Below are 22,738 nucleotides of genomic sequence, written 5' to 3'. Positions count from 1 at the left end.
AACAACTTGTTTCACAGGGGTTTCTCCTCATCTAAGATTGGATTGAGACGTGGGAAATTACTCGACTAAGGCTGGAGTGCATGGAGAGTCTGGCTAAGCCCATCTGCATTCAAAGCTGATGCTGCTCTTGCTTTTTAGGATTAATATCTGGCAGAAATTCATGCTGGGTGCAGCAACGCTGCTGTTTGCAGCTGGAGGTGCAGGGGGAGGTTTGCTGCTTTGTTGCTCCATCGTTGGCTGTTGAGGCTCTGGAGAAGCTGGTAAGTCACTTCAGGTAACCACCTGGGTGGGGTATTTTTGAGTGACTGCTGCTGGGATTGACTTCAACTGAAAAGCCTATCCAAAAGTCAGTGGTAGTCTGCTGAACAGTGATTTCTGCTCATTTGCATAAAGTCTGAAATGACTGGACAGAAAAAGCTATTGATTTCCAGTTCTCCTTGAGTAGATGTTTCTGCTCAGGATAACTCCTCTCTAGGGGTGAGGATGAATGGAAATTAGTTATATAGGGTTACAAGAGAAAACAAAAATAAAAGTAATTTCATTATAAAGTCAGTGTTTATCTTGCAGAAATACCTATTGGGTTTTAAGCAATAGTGATTTTAGGATATAAAATAGAGAAATGAAATATTTTATGCATGGAAATGATTTTTGGTAGATTCTGAAAGCTACACTGGGGTAAATTTGTACCATTAATTCTGTCTAGAAAACCTAGATTTTTGTAAAGGAAACAGTAGCAGGACATTGTTTTCTAGAGAGACATGATGAAATAATGGCTTTCTCTCACCCTGCATTCATACCCAGAAATATTTTTTTTTTCTTGTCAGTATCTTGACCAAAACCCCGAATATTTTTAATGCATACTCTGAATGCTGCCTTGAACTGTACTGCACAGAGTAGGAGCAGCTGACTGAAAGAGACCGATGGGGAGAGCACAAAAATTATTGCACAAAGAGAGATTGTTTAGATATCTCTATTTAGCAAGTGAAGTACATTGCCAATAGGAAGGAGTAAAATGGAGAGTCAGCTGTGTTTACAAAGGCAACAGAAATTTTCCTGAAGTGAGGCCAACTGAGTGAGCTATTAAGTTTGCTTGATTTTTGAGGGGCTAATTCTGAAGGGGATTTGAATGTCATGTTTTTGAGCAAGGTCATTAACAACTTACTTTCAGCTTATATTAGCTTTGCATCTGTGTTTAAGAAACTGATGCTTGGTCTGGTGCTTGCAGATCTGTAATGTGGCTGAGATTGCAGTGTGACCTGAAGTGAGTTGTGCCCTGAACCCTGTATGCTTTTGGGAAGACCAGGGGTCCTCGTGGCACCGAAACAGGTTCTCAGTACTAGTGCCAAGTGTGTTGTTTTGATTTTATGCTTTGTCCTTCTCTTCTTCCATCCCAGCAAATGTTTTCGTTGTGGCCTTGATCCAACAAGGTGTTGTCATTTAACTGTGGGCAGGTGCAAGAACACGGTGGGACCTACTAGCACTTCTTGCTGTGCGCTATACTGTATTTTCAATGAAAACAAGCTCCAAGACAACTGTGCCCACCCACCCCTGCCAGCCCCAGCTTTTGTTAGTGCTGAGTACAAATATCTTTCCAGAGTGCTGAGCTCAGGGTGGCAAACCAGGAAATACCAAATTAAGGTACAAGTCGCTGCACTGCCCTTTCTGAATGTGGGTGTAGCTACTGGGAATCACTGCGGCACTTTGGCTTTATCCACGCAAACAGTTTTGCTGGGTGCTCGGTGAATCAGCTGGGCAGCACGTCGGGCCGCTCCTGGGCCTCGTGGCTCCATGAATGCAGTTGTCTGAGCACAGGCTGGCTGGTCACACAAGGCCACCAGCAACACTTGCACCATCGGTGATCCACGTTGTTCAGGTTGTCAGTGGCAGGCATAGGTGGTGGTGTCCTGGAGATTGCCATCTGTGAAATGCTAGAGGGGAATGAATATTTTCTATGGGGTTTCCTATGAATCACTTTTTCTCCTGTTACCTGGTCATGGCTATTACCTGATGGCTTTGATACCTGCAAACCTATGTGAGATGTCAAGTCCAAGAATGTCCTTTCTTGTCCCACTAGGCCACTCATGCTTCTGACTGGTTGACCATTAGCTTGAGAGTCTTGCTCCTTGGCCCCTTTGCTGCTGCAGATGTGGGTGAGAAGCAGCGGTAGCTCTGAGGGACTCTCCTGTGTCTCACACCTTAACAGGAGCCCTTGGCCTTTCCCTCTTCTCTCCTCTCTCTACTTTCACTACTGATTCCTTTCCTCATAGTTTCAGCCTTGCTATTCTTCCCCTATTTCTCCTTAATCCCATTTTTTTCTGCCAGGAATAATTTATTTTGCTCCAAGTGGTTCTTTGATTTCTTGCTGTAGTCAAATTGCAGCTCCTCAAGGTGAGCCCTGCCCCTCCCCTCAACCTTCTTAGCAGACATGGGCTCTAAGAGTATACCATTATTTCCTTCCACTCCTTGGCTTAAGAATGGATTTAGTAGTTATTGTTCAGGTTTTGGGGCTAGTGAACCTTCCCACTGATTCTGTTGAGCAAAACACAAAAATTGAAGGCCATGAATATTCTTGACCTGCCCAAAGACATGTACTGTGACCTGTTTGGCTGAACCTCTTACATGTATAACTGACCACTGAAGAGCTCAATTGTTGTGGCAGTACAGTGTTGAATTGGCCATGTTCCAGGAGGGATTTGGTGATACACAGGTGTAAATGTCAACAGTCTTCCAACTGTGACGTTCTGACCAGAATCTACTCATAAGGAAGTTCTAGTAGACTTCTATCCACCTTAAGAAAATTATGGATTTATCTGAAGATCATAGCCTCTGCCAAGAAGCATCAGTCCCATGAAGTTATTTATGATGTTTACTTCACATCAATGATATCTTCCTCCTTTGGAGCACTGTGAGCAGTCATTGGGTACAGTCAAGTTTGTGAGAACTGGGTGGGAGTTTTGTTTCAAAGGGATTTTATGTAACATCTAAATAAGGTTTGATTTGAACCCTGAGGAGGAAAATACAACAAATGGGCATGATCCAACTCCCACTGAGTTGGAGAGGAAGACATCTAGTGACATCCCTTGACAAATGGACTTGACTGAGGCTTAAACAAGGGCACTATGCCATGAGCCCAGATGAAGAAGCTCTCAGAGGAGTTATTTTGCAGCCTGTCCTTTTCTTTGGCAGCCCTAAGGTGAGGTAAGCTCTAAGCTTTGTTTCTCAATCCAAACTCTAACCCTGAGTATGGTCTAGGCCCTTTTACAAGGACCATAAGCCAAAGCAGAAATCAAGAAGCTATCAGGAGAGAAATATTTTTGCAGACTTGTCAGCCACAACTCAACTCAAGTTTGAGGATTTTCCCTCTCCTAATCATACACACTGGCCTTGATTGGACTATCATCAGGTAGCACAAGCCACACCAATAATGAAGTTGTCAGGAGCAAAATCCTAATGAATCTCGTCCGGCCCTCTGAGGCAGTTCCTTGACAGCTCCACATCACATGGAGCTCTAGGCTTTGACATCTTCATGAACCTAACCCTAGACCCTGTGTGTGAGCTGAGCTTTTGCCAAAGAGACCAAGCAAAGGCCAAGATAAAGAGGTTGTGAGGGGAGAAAACTCTGCAGACTCTCTCTTCCTTTGGCAATGTATTGACAACCCCATGCCAGCTGGAGCTATAGCACTTGTGAGTGTCCCCTAAGCCAATGTGTGGGCTACTCCGTACATAAGAGCACTCAGCCATAGCAGAGACAAAAAAAATTAGTAGGGGGGTAAGTTTTTTGCTATTCCAAACCCTTTGCAGGCCTGTGGCAGCAGGAGCTCTAGGCTTTGTTCCTCTTCCATCCCTAGTCATAAAGCCTGAGCACAGCAGATCCTTAACCAGGCATCCAGAGCAATGATCGGAGGAAAAAGCAATCTTTCTGCAGCCTACTCTTTCCTCCAAAACCCTCTCAGCAGTGCCACGCTGAGTGGAGCTTTAAGCTTTCTCTTTCCCAAGCTTAAACCCAACTCTGTGAGGAGGAGGAACACTTTGCTAAGTATCCAAAGCTCAAATCAAGCAATTGTCAAAGGAATGATTTTTTTTCTTTTCTTTTTTTTTTTTTTTTCAGAAGTTTGACACTACCCTTGGCAGCCTGTGAGAAATGCAGCATCAACTGAAGCTTAAAAGCTTATCTCTTTCCTAAAGCAAAGCCTGACTTAGAGTTAACTATAGCTAGGAACAGCCAGACATGGTCCTGATGAAGATGTCAGAGGAACAATATTTCAGAAGCCTAACACATGCCTTAACCATAACACTAGGCATGGATTGAGCCTTGGGCCAAGACCCCCAGCCATCATTTCAGTGAAAAAGTTGTTGGGGAGAAATATTTTTGCTGCCTACTCCTTACTACGGAAACCCCTTGGCAGCCAAATGCCAACTGGGGCTCTGCTCCCAACCCTCTCCTTGTTCCTGTTGCAACCCAACCCTGTTCCTACCCCAGACTCTTACCTTGGCTTACCTACAGCCAAGGGCCCGCATCCCTGGCTCACATGAAAAAGTTGTCAGGGGATATGTTTTTTTTTCAGTCTACGCATTGCTTTGTCCGTCCAACGCCAACTGGAGTTTTAGGTTTTGTCTTGTTCCCGATCATTAATGTTACTGTAACCTGATTTTTTACTTTAACCATAACCTGAACTGGACTATTCAAGGGATAAGCAGCTTATTCCAGTGCTGAGATGTTGACAATTTCAAGCCTTCCTTCCAGCTGTCAAGTGACTCACTTTTACTTTTTAAAGCCTATGTTCCTTTTCACTGTTTTTTAGTATCATGGGTATGCACAACGCAATTAAAGATTATTAATAGAGCCATGTGTTGCTAGTGTGTTTGTGACCACTACGTGTGGTTCTTCCTCTCTAATGAAAAAAGAAAATCCTCTGCCAGGTAGCACTGTTGTGTCTTTGTTTAATTATGGGGAGGATGGAAGACCAGACGACATCCTTGTGAAATGGGTGCATTTGTCCACTAATGCATGTGGACTGGTACGGCTGTGATGAAGTGATGATAGCATAGGCTCCAGACACCACCCGTCTTCCTCTCTGTTCTTGTGCAGGCCACACACTCTTTCTTCCTTCTCGAAGATCCTTCCCTGGCATCCAGCTGGGCAGAACAGAAGGATCAAACCACCTCCCTGTTCTTTTTGCATCCGGCTCTTGCTGTTCCTGTCAACGGAGCTGAGAGGAAGACCGTGTGTTTATTTTCATATAGTGTCTCCCACCCATCAGCTGGAGCAAGCGATGAATCCCAACCATCTGAATCCTGAAAGTTTCCTTTTCCCCTTCTTCAACTCTGTGTGCCTATGCTGGAAAGTAATGTAATAATCATAATAAAATAAAAAGCTTCCCATGTTAGGAGAGATTATTTTCTGTAGCTCCTGGTACAACAGGTTCCAACACGTTCAAGGCACAGGAGTCCAGCTGGAGGCCCCTAGATTGAGCTCACCATTTCCTCCATTGTGCTATAATGCTGGAAATGCTGGGGCATCCATCCCCAGGACATGCACAGAAAGTGCATGTGCTCCAGAACACTAGCCACAATGTCCATGTGGGACAGCTGATAGCACTTGACACTAGTGGATGAGGAAAGGCTGAGCTGGGGTTGTTCAGCCTGGAGAAGAGAAGGCTCCAGGGAGACCTTATTGTGGCCTTTCAGTACTTACGAAGAGCCTATAAGAAAGATGGGGACAGACTTTTTAGCAGGGCCTGTTATGACAAGATAAGGAGTAATAGTTTTAAACTAGAAGAGGGGAGATACATGTTAGACACAAGGAAGAAATTTTTTTACACTGAGGGTGGTGAAACACTGGCCCAGGTTTCCCAGAGAGGTGGGAGATGCCCCATCCCTGGAGACATTCCAGACCAGGCTGGATGGGGCTCTGAGCAACCTGATCTAGTTGCAGATGTCCCTGCTTATTGCAGGAGGCTTTAACTAGATGGCCTTTGAAAGTCCCTTCCAATCCGAACTATTCTATGATTCGATGTTCATTCTTGAACATACACAAAAATCAGCCCTGTGTCCATATGTAACTGGGCCATGGAGGAGTTTGGGCCTTTCTGAGGTGGAGTGTGCTGGTAGATAGGTTGTGTCAGCCCCAGCAGGCCTACATATGAGCTGTGATTCCCCACCAGCTAGTGAGGCTGCTGCTTTCCTCCACACTGTCCCCGGCAGCCAGAGAGCTCCTCTCCTCTGCAAGCAAACTGCAGAATCATACACACGGCTGCAACCCTGGGGCTGTGAGGAAATACTTATTATCCTGAATAAAGAGACAAAGGGAAATGGTGTTGGGTAGCCAGAAGGAGAAACCAAGCATTAAGAGAAACATTTTCCATCAGGAAAGGGAATGAGCCATGTGTCTGGAAAACAGAACAGCAGACGTTAAGAAATCCTTGCTCTGTGGTGGCCCTCCAGTGATTAGCATTTCAGGTAGCCCCAAATGGGGGTTATCCCCTGTAACTTCTCAGATCCTTAGCAGAACAAGGAAACCTGCTTCTTGAAATCAGCCTGGTTGCATCCAGGTCTGAGAGTCCTATTATGAGCCACAACACAAAGCTTTAGGATTGAATCTAGACTATTGCAATGGAAATCACAGTAAACTGGCAGCACGTGCAATTACTTTTTCAGAAAGCCTGAGGGTGTAAGGCCAGGAAGGGTGAATGAAAGTTGGAGGGAAAGTGGAAAAAGTCACTGAGATGAAAAAAAATTGATGTATTAAGGAATTCCATAGGTGAATACCAGGTCAAGTGTTGATGAGTGGTAACTCATGGGTTATTCTGAGGTGGAAAGTAATACACTACATCGAGCACTCTCATTGAGCAGGGAAAGAGAGCCCTGCTGTGCTTTTAATTGATGCATGAGGGCTTACCTAAATGGTTTTGGTAGGGCTTTGACTCCATCTCTAAAAATTAAACTAAGACAGCCCTTTGGCATAGATACAGTTACATTGATGGGACCTGATTCCCCCATGTCTAGCAGAGATGGCTACATGGACATGAACAACTCCAAGATGATACAGCCACAGCCCTGCACAAAGGCTTGTACTGTTGAGATGACACCAGCAGCAAACCACAACTCTTCACCCAAAGGTAAATGGCTGAAATAAACAAAACCAATCCATGTGTCATAACTCAGAAAAGAAAGGACAGGCTTTGTTTTGCTGTGTGTTCATCTTTCCAGTTCCTTGGAGCTAAGAGACAGAGGGATACATGGATCTGCAGGTAGCAGAAGAGGGGAAAGGCAGGGTGAGCTAAGGGTGGCAGAGCTGCCCTTGGCACAGCACACCAAAGCCGTGCTGTGGCCACCACAGCACATGTAGTTTAACAGGCAGAGCAAAAGGAACAGAGTCTAAGGGAGGGTTTGAAGAGGATGGAGATGCCAAAGAGGTATCCAGCTGCAGGAGACAGCGATGGGGAAGGCATTGAGGGGAGGAATGAATGGTGGAGCAGGCATATGGGTAAAGCCATTGCCAAGGTATTGGAAAGCCTTAAATTTTCAGCCCTGGCATGTACCTGACCATTTCATTTCCTTGCTAGGTTGATAACAAAAGGCTTATTCATCGGATTGGTGTGTCCTGAAATGTGCTGCGTTTTAGTAGAAATACCACTTTGGATCGAGATTTATACCCAATTCTTTCACCACAGCCAGAACACTTTTTCATGTGATTTAAGTGAATTAACAAGTAGGCTGTGATCTGATGAAGCAGTGAATTCTGCAGAGGTGCCACAGGATGGAGTTCCCCTGTCCCTGGGGATGCAGCTGTGGCACCAGATCAGAGCTTGAAACAAGCAACTGGGTGGAAAAATAAAAAGTAAAGAAAGCTAAAAAGAGTGGGGTTTTTTTAAGTGAGTATTGAGATGGTGTGAACGGCTAGGCTGTAGTGAGGGCTTCAGCTGGTCTTGCCATGATATTGTCAAACTTGAGTCAGCGGTCAGGCATAGCAGAGAGAAATAGATGAGGAAGCAGCAGTAATAACAGTTTGCCAATAGTTATTGTGATGTATTTTCTTTAACAGCATTTACAAAAACTTACAACCTGCTCACAGGACCTAATTAGCTGAGGAACATTTTTTCCAGAATAGAAAAGAGGCTGAGTTTATTGGACTATATACCCACATGAGCAACATGCCCATTCTCAGTACCAGAAATCAGGTGTATGTCCAGAGGTCCCGTGGTCCTTCTGCATTACATGTAATTTTTAGGAAGCTGAAGTACACTTTCAGCAGGAAGCATGAAGGACTTGCATGACCACCACTCACCCAGCAAGCTGAAAACCTGCTTTTAAGTGATGCTGCTTTCTAGTCACAGCATTTTGGGTGACATTCAGAAAGCCCAAGAAAACCTCGTAAGCCTGGGAAATGGCTGGCTGCATGGAGGTAGATTTTATTCTTCCAGGAGTGACCATCACTTCCCATGGTTTCTCTGAGTGGGGTTTGCATTTGGTATCGGGACAATGCCTTGATGCACATCCTGTTCCCCAACTCAGGGTCTCTTTTGGTGCCTGAGGGGGATGCATTAGATGAAATGTGTTTACTAAGCCTTCCTCAAAAAATACAGTGGGAGGAAGAAGAGGGTCCCCTTCCCTTAGAAAGCACTGGCATTAATGCATGATATTGTAGATACAGGTTAGCTTCTTCCTCTCTCCCTTGGGGTCTTTGGACATGTCTCTCACACCTTCCTGTTGATGCTGCTCCACTTCACTTTGGTAATCACTTGGCTGGAGAAAAAAAAAGAGCAAACAGAAAGCAGTAGTAATAATAATAATGTACTGTTGACAGTTGCATGGATCACATTGGGATCTGACCACTTTTCTGATCACCTTTTTCCTCTTGCACCTCTGAGGGTAGGAAATTTGCCAGCCCTGCTCTCCACAGGTGAGGCAAAAGGACACTGAGGAAGCAAATCTGGATCACCGGAGTTGCAGGCCACTCTCCCTGCAAGACCCTTCTTCCCTCTCTCCACCAGATTCAGGAATGAAGGGCTGCAGCCTGTTCAGCTCTGCCTGGGGGAGAACACGGCTGATGCTCGGAAATTAGAGTGAATAATTCCTTTTGCACAAAATAAATTTAAAACACAGGGAAACTACCAGAAGGAAAGAATATGCAAAGTTACTGAAAATGATAAGTATTTGCAGATGCAGTATTTGCCTAATCAGGAAGGTAAACGGCTGGTGCAAGGTGAAGGCTAAGCTGAGAAGGTGAATGTTTTTCCAGCTTTGCACATCACCACTCTGGATTTAAGGAGGGAGCAGATGGAGAGGAAGTGTCAGGAGTAGCTGTCATGTCCAAAGGCAAAACCAAAAGAAAGCTCCCACAAAATCTAAATTTGGATCCCCGTCTCCCCTTCATCCCTGCTCTTAAGATAACTAAGTATCAGCTGCAGCTACTCCAGGCTCAAAGGGGAAAAGGCTGAACTAGGGCAACTCTTCCTCCTCCGGGAGATTTATTAAACTAGCTCCTTTTTTAATGCAAAATATTTGAACAAGTGGTAGCGCGTTTACCTCTCTCATTCAGAGGTCTGCTGATGGCAGCCGTAACACAGAAGAACAAAGCAGAGGCTGATTCAGCAGATAATTTCTCCTCTCTCCTGTTTGTTTCCCCCTGCGCAAAGTGACCCCTGATGAAGGGCAGGAGGAGGCCTGAGCCTTAGAACAGATTATTTTGTTCACCCTTGGAATTGAAAGCAAACACTCCTGAGTCTCCTTTGATGCCAGCTGACCTGAATCAAAGCTCGTAGACCCCTAGCTGATGATGTTTACCATATGTGGCAGTGAAGATGGGTTTTCAATCTAGCTTCTCACTTGCTAGGCATCCATACTGAAAATTAAGTGCATGGGTAGGAGTTTGGCGTCATTTGCTGTGACAGAAAGCTTTCAGAAGAGAAAAAGCAAACAGAAAACAAAACAACGATCTTTCTGCATAGCCCAATGCATTCAGGTACTTGACTAATAGCTTGTAATAATCTCGGTAAGTGGAATAGACCCTTTTACAGGTTCTGCAGTGCCTGGGTTTGCTTGCAGCTGGATCTGTACTAACACGTACTTTGTCATTTTTGGGAGTGGAGGGAGTCCTGTGCAGCAAATATACATTGGCTGACAGGCAGATCCAAGTGAAAGGAAGGAGCAGCAAAAGAGACGTTAAAGTTTTTGCTGACAGAAGCAGAAGAAAATGAAAAGTGTCACCTGAGGGAGTCTCAGTAGTGGATACAGGCACTGGCAGGGCCTGATGGTGCTGGGGACACAGATACCTCTGTCATCTGCTGCAGGGAGAGTGAGACAGACGCTGACAGCTACTCGATCACCACGTACCGAATAAAATAATGATGTGATGCAGATATTACTTCATAACCTGCAATCATTGTCTCAGAGAGTCCAGCTCTGCCTGCAGCTCTGCGATGACAAAGCACAGGTGTCTCTATACAGAGGGAGAAATGAAGTTGTTTTAAAAGCAAAGAAAGGTGCACAAACACCCAACTTGCAGGGGTGCAATCTGTTACATGGGCACTTCAGCTGAGCTTATAGAGAAGGGAAGAAGGAGAAGGAAGGAGGGAAAATAGAGCATTCATATTTCAGAGGCCCAGCTGCCCAAAGGAAACACAGACAAAAGGCCTGCCTGAAAACAGCAGCGATGGGCTAGAGGCAAGGAAAGCAGCTGAAAGATGTAACACTGTGCCAAAATCTTTCAGGTTCCTGCAGTGAGCAGGGGTGCAGTGAGGAGCTGCTCCTGTGAAAATAGGCTGGCAAGTGTGGCCAATGCAGGGGAGTGCAGCCCCCAGCTTGTGTGGGGTTCAGGACAGTGGCTGCAAGTCCTGTATCTGAGGAGAGGGAACACAAAACAAGGACAGATCTGAGTCTGCAGGGATACTCTCCTGTTCCCCTACTCCTCTGGCCTTTTTTTGTGTGCGTGCCAATTACTGATTAATTGCCATCCCTAAGAGGCTGTGTTAGGATAGTTTGACCTGAGCCTAGGACCTCTCATTTATCTTGCTTTTTAAAGAATTGGGGCATAACAACAGCGTGTGGCTAAAGGGTTTGTTGTTACCTTCCTTCACCCCAAGCTTCGCTGTCTTAGAAAAATCATGAGCTTGCTCCCAGCTCCATGACCCTTTCTAGGCATGACAGCCAGAAGGCCACAGAGTACTGCGGAGGTGGTCAGCCCCTCCAGATGTTGAAGCAGATGCTGCATGGTAGCTGGTCCCTCCATCAATTGTCAGACCTGCATCAGCTGCATTACAGCTGATGGGATGCTCCTGCACCCCGCCTTTGTATCACTCACCTACAGGGGCCAATAGCCATTTCCACAGCACTGGTCCCAACTCAGTCCTACAGCCTTCTGAAGATGTTTTTCCCTCTCATTCTGCAGTCCCTTTGCCTGAGCAAGACCCTGACACTTCAAGATTCAATCAATAAACGACATGTTAACTAAAAAGGGCATGTGACCTTGTCCATCACATGCTGTTCACCCATTCTTTGCAAGGAGCAAGTAGCAGGACCCATTTCTCCTCCACAGGTCTCGTCTGTTGTGTCCTGAGAGCCTGCGTTCTTCCCTTCAGCGGAGCTGAAAAAACACCTGTGTGATATCCAAGCCAAAACCCCATGCAAATCAGAGTTTTTGTTCCTCCCAGCTCCCTTAGTGCATCCTGCTGCAGCCTTCCACATGCAAGATGCAAGCCCAAGGATGGAGTAGAAGGAACCCTCTGCAGTCAATGTACTGCCTGACCCCCAGTGTGCAGGTGAGAGAGAAGGCTGAGGCTCTCCCTGTCTGATCCTGAATCCTGGGATGCAGCCTGCTTGGCCTGCCTGTGTTTTACTGTAAGAATTTTAGCCTCAAACTCACTAAAAGTACTTAAAATACCACTGTAAGGACTTTCAGTACTTAAAATGTGCCTATAAGAAAGATGGGACGGACTATTTACCAGGGCCTGTTGTGATAGGACAAGGGTTAGTGGTTTTAAACTAAAGGAGGGGGGATTCAGGCTGGACATGAGGAAGACATTTTTTCCAATGAGGGTGGTGAAACACTGGCCCAGATTGCCCAGAGAGGTGGGAGATGCCCCATCCCTGGAGACATTCCAGGCCAGGCTGGACAGGGCTCTGAGCAACCTGATCTAGTTGAAGATGTCCCTGATCATTGCAGGGGGTTGGACTGGATGACCTTTGAAGGTCCCTTCCAACCCAAACTATCCTATGATTCTATGATTCTGTAAGCCCAGCCCACTCTTCCCAGTCTGCCCAAAACCTTTGGTTCAGTCTCAGACTGGAGTCCAAAGTGAGACAATGGCTCTTCCAGACAGGTAACTCAGGCTTGCAGCTGGTGCAGGTTTTGGGTTTGGCAGCACAAGTACAAGTGGCTGCACCTGTCTGCCACCCGGCTCCATACCCGAGTGGTGCTGGTGCCTTTCTTTCCCTCTTTGCTCCTCAGACACCTCAGGGAGGTCACCCCAGCACAGAGCTGCCTCCCAACAGCAGGGGTGCTAAAGAAGACAGGCATTTAAATATTACTTAGCATGTGGTTTGCATGCCGTCTAGTCTTTCAAAGAGCAAGGTATAGGAAGAGAACTAGCAAGTCACGATTTTTTTTAAAGTTCTTAAAGAGCTACAAACCTGACTGCTCAAAAGTAAACCAAATCGCTGATGAAAGGAAGAGCCATGTGTCACTGCCACAGGTAAGCAGCCAAGCATCTGCTTTAACAAGGAGTGTTTAAAGGCCCCCAGTGAGCACACCCTTACTCAAGTTCCTATCAAAAGGAAATTCAGTCTCAGGAGGATTTTTTTTTCAATCCTGAAAAGTTTTCCAGCCATATGGTGCAAGTCTCAAAACTTCATGTCTGAATCATTTATTTTTAATAGGTTAATACCTTCCTTCTGTCAATCTCTTATTCAGCCTTCCATAGCAGGACTGGAACTTTTTTTTTTTCAAAAAAAAAAAAAAAGTAGAGAAAAGGCCTCCCTGTCTTGCTGCCTTGGATTTGTGGAAGTTTCTTCCTTGATAGGTCTCCCCAGAAGGAGAAGGTGGCCACGCTTGTCCTGTCCCTCAGGTTGCCTTGAGGAAGCAGCGCTCCTCACCACCTCGCACGCAGCACAGGGCTGCTGGCAAACTTCCCTGCTGAAGTGGGGAGAAGTCCCTCAGAAATTGCACTTATGTGATAATACGCTTATGTTACAATATATACGTCCAGCTCCTCTTACAAAGTTCAGTGTGGTGTTCTTTCTGCTGGCTGTATTGCAGCACCTTTGGAAAATGCACTTCCATCAGTGGTCCTGTTGTTTAAGTTGTCTGCAATCATCTCCTGCAAGCTGCAAAAGAAACTGTACTTTCTATCTCTCCTTTTATCTCATGGAAGAAAATGATACAAACGTGTCTGGATGGGTGTGATTGTTTAAAATGTGATGCCTGTTTGGTTGCTCTATACCCAGCAAGCAGCTGAGCAAGGAAACCAGCCCTATGGCTGTCATCCCCCTGCTCCTCCAGCTGCGCCCTACCATTTTGGTGCTAAAATATCTTCCCAGCTGGGGACTGTTCGCAGTGATGGGAAGGTGCTCCCCATCCAACCTGATGTACTCAATTTTGGCTGCAGAAGTGTCTAAATTAGGTGCTGCAATTGGGTTGTTAACTGCAGCCATGTGCACCAGTGTGTGTAAGCAAAAGGGTGCATCCAGCCTCGGGAAAGGCTTTATATAGTCAGCTGTGGCAATCCTCTTGATTTCTCTCAACATGAGGATTTTCTGCTTTACTGGTTTATTTTTGGACACACAGACTGCAGAAAAAGGAATTTTGTTAATAGAGGCATGTGGTCTAGTTTGTGAAAGTAACTTTTCAGGAGTACGAGGGAACACAGAGCTGTTCCACTTAAAGCTATACATGTTTTGCTGACTTGGAAGTTGGTACTGCATTTCAAAGACTAACTCGCTAAGCCTGATTGGTGTCCTTTATCTTTTGATGTTTAAGAAGCTTTTCTTTCCAAAGTCTCCTTTTCTTTCAAGGCACTTCAATGCAAAGTCTTCTCTTGCCCACCTTCAGAACTGCACGTAGCATCCTTCTATTCTCCCTGATTTATCTTATGTATTCTCTAGACTAGAGGCAGATCATAAGTTTGCCCTAATTTCATAGCTAGTGTTTTTCCTTTTCTTTCAGTTCTGCCATTTTCTGAGACATTTATTTCTCCCTAAGGAAATAATGTATCTTACTGGTGTATGCTCATCCCTCTGGAAGTAAACTATGGTGGTCTACCACTGCAGTAAGGATATTAAATGCATCAACTAGAAGCAGAATCGACTGATTTCTTGCTGACATTTCATCAAGCATCTGGACCTTTTTTTTTTCTTTCTTTCCTTAAACTACTACTACTTATGTGTTCAAATGCCAAAAAAAAAAAAAGTTTAAAAATAAAGTGAAAGATCAAACTCTGACCTTGTCTTCTGTGGGAACAGCACTGATGTGGTGCTTAATACCGTATTCTGGTCATAATTCCACAGTAGAAAGAGGAGCACTTTTATTTTGGTTTTGCTTTTTTGGGGGCAGCAGTAGCTACAAGGTAAAAGACCCACTTATGTCTTGTTTGGAGGCTTTAAAACAAAGTATGGTCTTCAGTGACAGTTCTGGGACTTGTATATCACTTCGTTTTTCTGTTTGTCTTCTAATTTTTTGTAACTAAAGGTGTTTGCAGGACAAGAGGATGATTATTATTAATTTTAAAGAGGTCATCTGCTCCTGCTTCATCTCTCTATTGAAATCATTATTTTCTGTTTGTGACATCAAAATTGTTGCTGTGGAAGTGTTTATCATCTCAAAAATAGAAGAAAATGACATCATGCAGGAAAATAACAGCAGGAGATAAGGAACTTTTAAAGGTGCCCTGATTTTTTGTTTTTGTTTTTGTTTTAATTCTGAAATTCTGATTAGAACTGTTTCCCCGAATAAATTAATCTGTCAGGTAACAGGCCTTTTACCTACCATGTCCCTCACTAGTATGTATGACTTCACAGCTTTCATGTTTCAATATGAGATGATCAGAAATGGCTTAAGATTTCAACTTCCAAATCTGGGTTAATCATGAAAATGCAACTAGATCCTCAGCCACAGATTCTCTGGCAAAATGCTCTGTTGATTATGACTCCTGATAAGGTGGGATAAAAATTAATTAATTCTATGCTCCTGATGGTCCTTTGTAGGACCCCGGGCATATTGTTTCTTGTTTTGATGCACAGTTTATCTGTGGAGAATCAGGAGGGTTTGGACAAGATGCAGTAACTGATGTTTGTCCTCCTTCTGGAGGTCAGAGACTTGCTACAGCAGGAAGGGAGAAGGTGGACAGGAGGCAAAGCTTCTCTGTGTAGGACCAAGCAACCCTGTGAGTGGCAGGGTCATCTCTCTGGACCTCAGACTCAAAACTTAGATGATCATCAGGTTAAAACAAGAATCAAATCCAGAACCAGTGGGGATTTTGCCTCCTGAAGTATCACAGGGCACAGTCTACCCTGGAAGGTAATCTGGGCTTTTTACTCTGACAGACTTCTTATTCTGGCATAGTTCTAGGACATTAGGACCCTTTTTGCTACCTTTCTGTGGTCCTTTGAGGTGGCTTGCTTGTGCTTTATTTCTGCATCAGAGATCTTAAGTTTGTCATGGATTAATGAAGCATTTTGTGGCAACACAAAGAAGGGGTGTGGATCCTTCCATTCTATGGTTGCCTGTGACTGCCAAAGACTGGATTTAATGACACAACAGGTGTCTTCCAGTTGCATTACTGCTACTAGTTGTTCAGGCTGAGCTCATAGGATAATCTGGACTATTGTCCTGACAATGTTTACTTGCATTCAGGCTGGGGTTAGGAGTAGAATGGGCTCTGAAAGTTGTGAGTTACCTAGAGGAAGATGATGAGGGAAGCAGCCTACTCTCTGAAGTCTACAGCCTTCAGTTATTTGAAGCTCTTTGACTTTGAATCCTGTACTTGAATGCCCTTTTTCACAGAATCACAGAATGATTGGGGTTGGAAGGGACCTCTGGAGATCATCTAGCCCAACCCACCTGCTAAAGCAGGTTCACCCAGAGCAGATCACACAGGAATGTGTCCAGGTGGGTTTTGAATGTCTCCAGAGAAGGAGACTCCACGACCTCTCTGGGCAGCCAGTGCTCTGGCACCCTCAAGGTACAGAAGTTTCTCCTCATGTGATGGAGCCTCCTATGCTTCAGTCTGTGCCTTCTGTGCCTATTGCCCCTCATCCTATAATTTGGCACCATTTAAAAGAGTCTGGTCCCATCCTCTCAAAACCTACCCTTGAGATATTTTTAAGCATTTTTTATAGAAAGACTTTCTCATTCTCCATGCAGCAATGGCATCCCTTTGCATATCACAGTCCTAAATTTGCATGAGGCCTCTGGATGATTTAATTGTGAAACATAAGTTCAAGAACCAGCAGGAAAGACTTTTGGCAGCCATGGCTATTTTGCAGACCAAGTCCCCTCCTTATTCAGTGTACTGGTTTGCTGCAGAATTTGACTGAACTTGTTGTGGGATGACTCCTTCACACCTGTTTTTCTTCTGGTTTTTCTTCTTTCTTATCTCTACCACCTCAAGCCTGCTCATCTGTCCATCACATCTGTTTCATTGGGTGGGATTGCACATTCTCTCAGACACTGGATGTGTAGACGCTGTGTGAGTAGTGTCCTCACCCCACAGACATTTAATGAAGCTGCAAGGCTGCATGACTGTCTTGGTCATGATGCATTACCCTGGCATGGGAACTGGAGAGCAAATGGTTCAGAGCACATGCAGGGACTGAGGCAGAGGTACCCAAACAGCTCTTCGAGGTTTCAGTGTGGCTTCATGTGGCCAAATGGTCTGAATGCAGCATTTAACCATGACAGACCAGACGTACCACACCCCCCAGCTCCTCTGAGCATCCTGGTGGCTTTTCTGAAATTGCAAGTACAGGGGACTGTGGTGCAGGCTTCTCAAGGTAGCTCCATGTAGGGTCTAGGGGAAAAGGAAAGATCCATGCTGGTCCTGTGGTGATAACCCCTTTTTAGCTTTTGAATGAGTTGTAAGCAAGGAAGCCACCCCTGCCTACCAAACAAGAGAAGAAAATATGAGGCAAAACATTGCTACAGCAATTTTAGAGGCCTGCCTTAGAGAAATCTTGATAGAAAAAACAGCAACTAAATACTCACAGGACAATGGGAAAAAATATTTAGAAAATAACAATTGTTACATGGAGATAAGGAGATGCTGGCAGACCTGATTTAGCAATGGGAACTTTATCCTCATCTTTTTATTTAATAGAAAAGCTGATTCCATTCTCTTTCATATGAAAAATAAAACAACTGAAAAGGGGAAAATGATGAATTGTTAGCTGCCTATTTAAAAACACAGAAGCTGCAAAGAATTATTCCAAAGAGTTTTTTTCATCTTGCTCACTAACGTGTAGCTCAAGTGGAATAGCTAATGAATTTGAGACATTCTGAAACACGTAAGTGTGTTTCCTGGCATCTTCTGTGATCAATCACTCTGCACAGAGACAATTAATTTATCAAAATTAGAAATTCTTGATAGGGCGGTTTCACAGTTCCTCTACCATTAGAGAAGAAAACAAAACAATCAATTAAGGGAAAAGGAGAATTTCTCCAAAAACATGGCTCTCCAGCCAAATGAGGTTGAACCTATCATGATAATGGATTTCTTTTGTCCTTGGTGAGGAAGTTGGTGGGCTCAGAAGATAGGCACTGTACATAGACACCAGTGCCCAGAAACTCTATGATCTCTCAATCTAGACCATTGCTAAATTATTGGTGCCAGGTTTCAGAACTTCCTCCTAAGCCATTCAGCAACACTTTGAATCACCAGCTTAATTTTAAACTTGTCAGGTCACTGATTAACTGCTGAAGTGCAGTTACAACAAACATGTAGCTGCAGGTACTGGACATCTGACCACCTTCTCCTCTGCAGGTCGGTGTCACCTTTAGGAGTTGCTGGTGGTGATGGTCCCTACAGCAGCCCCTGCCAGGAGACATGATATTTCTCCTCAGCCCTGGCAGAGTGAAAGCCACCAGGCCCAAGGCCACTGAGGACAGTCGTGGGGATTCACAGTTTCACAAGCTCCAGCAGCCATTAGGTGCACATTCACTTGCAGAACCTGATGTCTTCATGGATGCTTATCTGGAGCTCGGCATGATGGGACCATGAGTTTGGGGCTTTTGAGTACTACCACAATGCAAATATGAGATAACAATTCATAAATGTAAGGACAGGAAAATAAACTAAACAAAAGCTTGGTTCAAACTCTATTGGAGTCCGTGAAGCCTTTCTTTCGAGCCCATTAGGACTTCAGTGGGACTCTTGGAAAAAATTATTCTTTCCCATGAAGAAACACTAAAAGTATGTTTGTTGTTCCTGTGTTCAACTGTGAGTGTCTTCCACATTTTATCCACATAATGAAGAATTATAGACTTATTCCTAATCAGTTAACAGCAAGGAGTGAAGAACAGATCCTACACACTAGGTGTTACCAGGGAGATGATGAAATGCAGATGACATTTCAGGAAGAACTTTGAAATCCTTTTTCCTTAGATAAGATGTCATCTGCTCCGTAAGCAAAATTGTTGTTACTATGTTTTTGTTCCCTTAATTTTCATTAATACAACCATTTGCATTAAAAACAAGACTCTTGTTTCTGAAAAGTTCCTGTTCTCCTGCTGCTTGTTGCCCCTCCCTGCCCCAAAGTTTTCATTCTCTGTTAGCAACCCGATAAATCACTTCCACTAAACTCAATTATGGTATCACCAACATGGCTTTATCGCTTTAGGTGATGGTGATAAGGAACGAGCAGCAAACACAGCCATGAAACCTGTAGGAATACAGATTATGTTTCCATGTAATTTGCTCCATTAACAGCTTGTATAGTATGTTTGAAAAAAAAAGGAACAAAAAGAAGACATGATAGAAAGAGATTATATTCTTTACATACCTCAGATGCCTACGGCCAAGGTAATACATAGATTATGAGCCTCAGGTAGGGACTTCTGAGACCAGTGGAAGGACTTTCATCAGCTTCGATGAGCTTCAGACAGGACTACGCATTTGGAGTGAAGCAGGGTGCCACTTTGTAATGAACACTGAGAAAAATTGAAAAAAAATAAAAGAGCAAGTGAGAAGAGAAAAAAGGCTGCAGGCACTTTTGCTGACTTGAATATGAGGGTTCACAGAAGACTCCATTGAAGCTGAAACAGATCCATATCTAAATGGAAATAAAGAAACCACCACATCTGAATGAGATTTTGCTGATCCTGTCTAATTAACCTGGTGAATGTTCAGGCACTTTAGTAATTAAACTTTAACTTTAGAAGTTAAATTGCTTCTAAATAAACTACTGGGATTTACCTTTGCCATGGAGATCAACAGTCTTCTTGTTTTCTACATTGCAAGAGCCTGGAGCATCATTATGACAGCCAGCGTTGTAATCTAAGACACCACCAGAAACAGATTTGAAGAGGAAGAGACCTGTATTTATTTATAGTCAAGAAGACCTGTGGAAAACAAAAACAAAACGCCTCCCCTGCTCCCCACCACCCCATATTCAAGAGTTTTAACCAGCAAAACTTCATCTAATACTCAAATCATTAAGTGTCACAATCAGCCTGTTCTGTAAAATAAAATGCACTGTGGGAAAGTTAGTGGATGAAACTACAGAGATAATGACAGGTTACTGAGAAAGAATAATGTCTGGTTAATAATCAGCATCCAAAACATGTTCAACTATTTCTAAAATAGAGGCAAATTGCCACCTGGAAAATATAAGGAGTACCTGTAAGACAGGAGAGTCTGTCTCAGGAAGCTGTGAGAGTGCTTATGAATAACATCCTTGACACAACATCCCAGGGCAATGATGCACAAGAGGGACATCAAACAGAAGCAGGCACGTTGCTGTGCCTCTGTGAAGCACGAATGAGACCACTTCAGGAGTGAGATGCCCATTATTGGGTCCACACCACATGGAGAATGAGGAAATACTGGGGAGACTCCAGCAGAGGACAGTCAGGGTGACCCTCAGCCAGGAGACCAAGCCTTCTCAGGTGTGACTTCAGGTAGACAGGCTGACTTTCTTGCCAAGGAGGAAGCTGAGTGGTGACTTATATTCTTACACACAGAAAAATCAATCTGATAAGGGAATGGTGAGGTGGTATAAAGTTGCAGACAAAGGGATAACAAGATCAGGTGGGTAGAAATTGAAGTCAGATGAATTCAGCCTTGACACAAGATGTGATTTGCTACTCTCAAAGTTAATGGGATGTCACAGGAGGTGGGCTCTATTCATGACTACACCAGGCACCTCTGTAAATTTATGATACCATGTCCCTTACAAAATGCTGCTCTTTCAAAACTGACTTCACACAATGTGTATAAAGTCAAGAAGGGGTGAGTAGGCAAGAGAGACATCAGGTGCAAAGGGGAAATTGGGGCAGAGGAGGTTCTGGCATGGACACATGCATATCATTTGAACTGCTGCAGATGGCTGTGCAGATGAAAATATGATGGTTCCCGTTTGTTGTCTCCTTCTTGCTCCATGGGGAGGCTGGGGAGCCCTCTGTACCTGGGTAGAGCTGTTAAGGCCATTGGTGCAACAAACCTCCCTACATCCAGGGTTCGTGGAGTTGCCCAGGGGACTCTGGGGGATATTTTTCTCCTGTCAGTGTACAACTACTAGGTTTGTATTTCAGATGAGGGCAGAGAAAAGATATGTAACTCCAGTGGGGCACAATAAATCTGAATAGGACAGATCACAGCACACCAGGCAATCACTTGCTGCTGGAAGATGGTATCGAGACCTCTTTTACATTTTATTTAGCACATTACCAGGTATGGAACTAGACGAGAAGAAACCTTTGGCTAACATCTACAGGTCTTGACCATGCTGAGCATAGACCACCTGCTAGCGTGGTGTCCCATGTGTACCCACCCCTGCCTGGCAGCAGCACAGCCTCCTTGGCTGCTGGAGCCCGGGCTGTGCTCATGTCTCCAAAGAGAAGATGGCCAAAACCATGGGGTGCCCCAGAGGAGAGTGGTGAGGGCTTCCTGCCTTTCAGCTGCCTGAACGCTGAGCAGAAATGAAAAGCTGCTTGTTGAGGACTGAGCTCCTCCAGCTTCCTGCTGAGCCTGGCTGCAGCCCTTTAATTAGGGGAAGCTAATTACATTTGACAGAGGAAAAGAGGCTGTCAGGTAGTATGGGAGAAATTATTTTTGATTCAGCAGAAAACATTTTAACCTGAGGTGTCCTGTAGGCAGGAGGCGCAGATAGGAAGCCAGTGTGTCTGAGAGCAGGATGTGTTGTCTTTTCAGCAACATTTCCCTTTCACTAGGGACATGTCCTATTTGGGCAGCGGCTGAAAGACAGGAGACGAAAAGCTGCTGAGGCTGATGTTTCACATCAGCCAGCAGCATCCCACCTTCCTGCTGCCTCGGAGAGGTGGCAGCAGCCAGAAGGGTGGGCGCTGCTGGGGCATGTTTAGGCAGGTGATGGACCTGAAGAAGGCTTAGGACATGCAAAACCTCTTGACTATTTGCTTATCAAAAGATTTAGGCTGAGCTTTCTAGAAGAAGCTGGCAGGGCTGAGCATAGCCCAGCCCCACTGACATCCAGGTGGAACTGGGCTACTCGGTTCCTGGATCTCTTTGAAAATCCTGGATTTCCTCTCCCCTCCCATCCCTGGGGGACTGGAACTGGCTCAGGGTGCTTGCTTGTGACTTATTTCAATATGTAGTTAAATAATTGCGATATCGCAGAACTTAAACTCGCTAAACTCCAATGACTAGTGTAATGTGGAGTCTGAAGAGCTGACGATTGCAAATGGTTAGCTAACAAGTGTTTACAGTGCCTCATGATAGTTGCTGGCACTAAGACAAGGACAGTAAAAAGTGGATTAGATGAAGATAAATGTGAGACACAGGCAGAAACAAGTACTCCAGCAGATGTGTGTGGAAATTAATGGGGTGGTGATAATAACAAATTCTGATTCGCCACACAGTAAATGTGTCTCTTGATAATCAGTTTCCAGTAGGATACCAACCAGGCATGCAGAAGACAGAAACCTAAATGGGGTGACATCTCTGCATTTCCAGTGCATTGAATAGACACTGAATACTCAAAAGAAAACAGCTAGACAAGTTGACTTTGCTTTGTCCCCTGCAGTCTCCCCTCCCACTCAAAACTTTATTTTCTGGATCTGTGAGCCAGTTTCTTGACAAATAAATCTGCAGGGCTACCAGGGAAAGATGTCTCCTAACTCGAGCATAAGGCTGGTGGTCAGGAGATCTTGATCATGTTCCAGCTGGTGCCTCAGATATCCTGTCTGACACAGGGTGACAGGCCACTACTGACCCCACATGTCTGCTCGTTTGCCGAACTGGGACGTGAAAGCTCCCACACAGCAAAATACTTCCTCAGATGCCTTGTTGAACTTCATGTGTTTATGTTTGTGAAGAGAACATAGGATGAAAGGCATTACAGAAATGCAAGACATGATTTGTTATGATTTAAAAGGCATGCAGTCTCAGCAGTGCTACTTTAAAATATTTGCACCCTGCAGGCATTTCCAGATAAGAACTCAAGCCCAGCTTTTCTTTTCCGGTCCCATATTTTTAAAGCAGCAGAGTAGTTCCCAAACCCTTAAACGGGTCTTTGGGCTTTCCCACTGTAGCCTGTGTGACCACAGGGACCA

At 44.6% G+C, this 22,738-nt stretch overlaps 1 protein-coding gene and 1 long non-coding RNA gene across 2 annotated transcripts in view; one reads left to right on the top strand and one right to left on the bottom strand.

Annotated features, from left to right (window-relative positions):
• ECRG4 (ECRG4 augurin precursor) overlaps positions 1-22,738 on the top strand; it is a 47,759-nt gene that overhangs the window by 277 nt on the left and 24,744 nt on the right. The window contains exon 2 of the mRNA XM_065829545.2: positions 139-260. Coding sequence (XP_065685617.2) covers positions 139-260 — 122 coding nt within the window. The remainder of the gene's footprint in view (positions 1-138; positions 261-22,738) is intronic.
• Positions 4,925-19,340, bottom strand: LOC139827829 (uncharacterized). Its single transcript, XR_011738858.1, has 3 exons — positions 18,991-19,340; positions 8,288-8,745; positions 4,925-5,210 (listed from the first exon to the last, which is right to left on the bottom strand). It is a non-coding gene; the product is annotated as an uncharacterized lncRNA (long non-coding RNA).

This window comes from Patagioenas fasciata, chromosome 1, assembly GCF_037038585.1.
Source record: "Patagioenas fasciata isolate bPatFas1 chromosome 1, bPatFas1.hap1, whole genome shotgun sequence".
NCBI classification, from domain to species: Eukaryota; Metazoa; Chordata; class Aves; order Columbiformes; family Columbidae; genus Patagioenas; species Patagioenas fasciata.
Note: the sequence above shows the minus strand (reverse complement) of the source record. Positions and strands in the feature narration are given on the sequence as shown.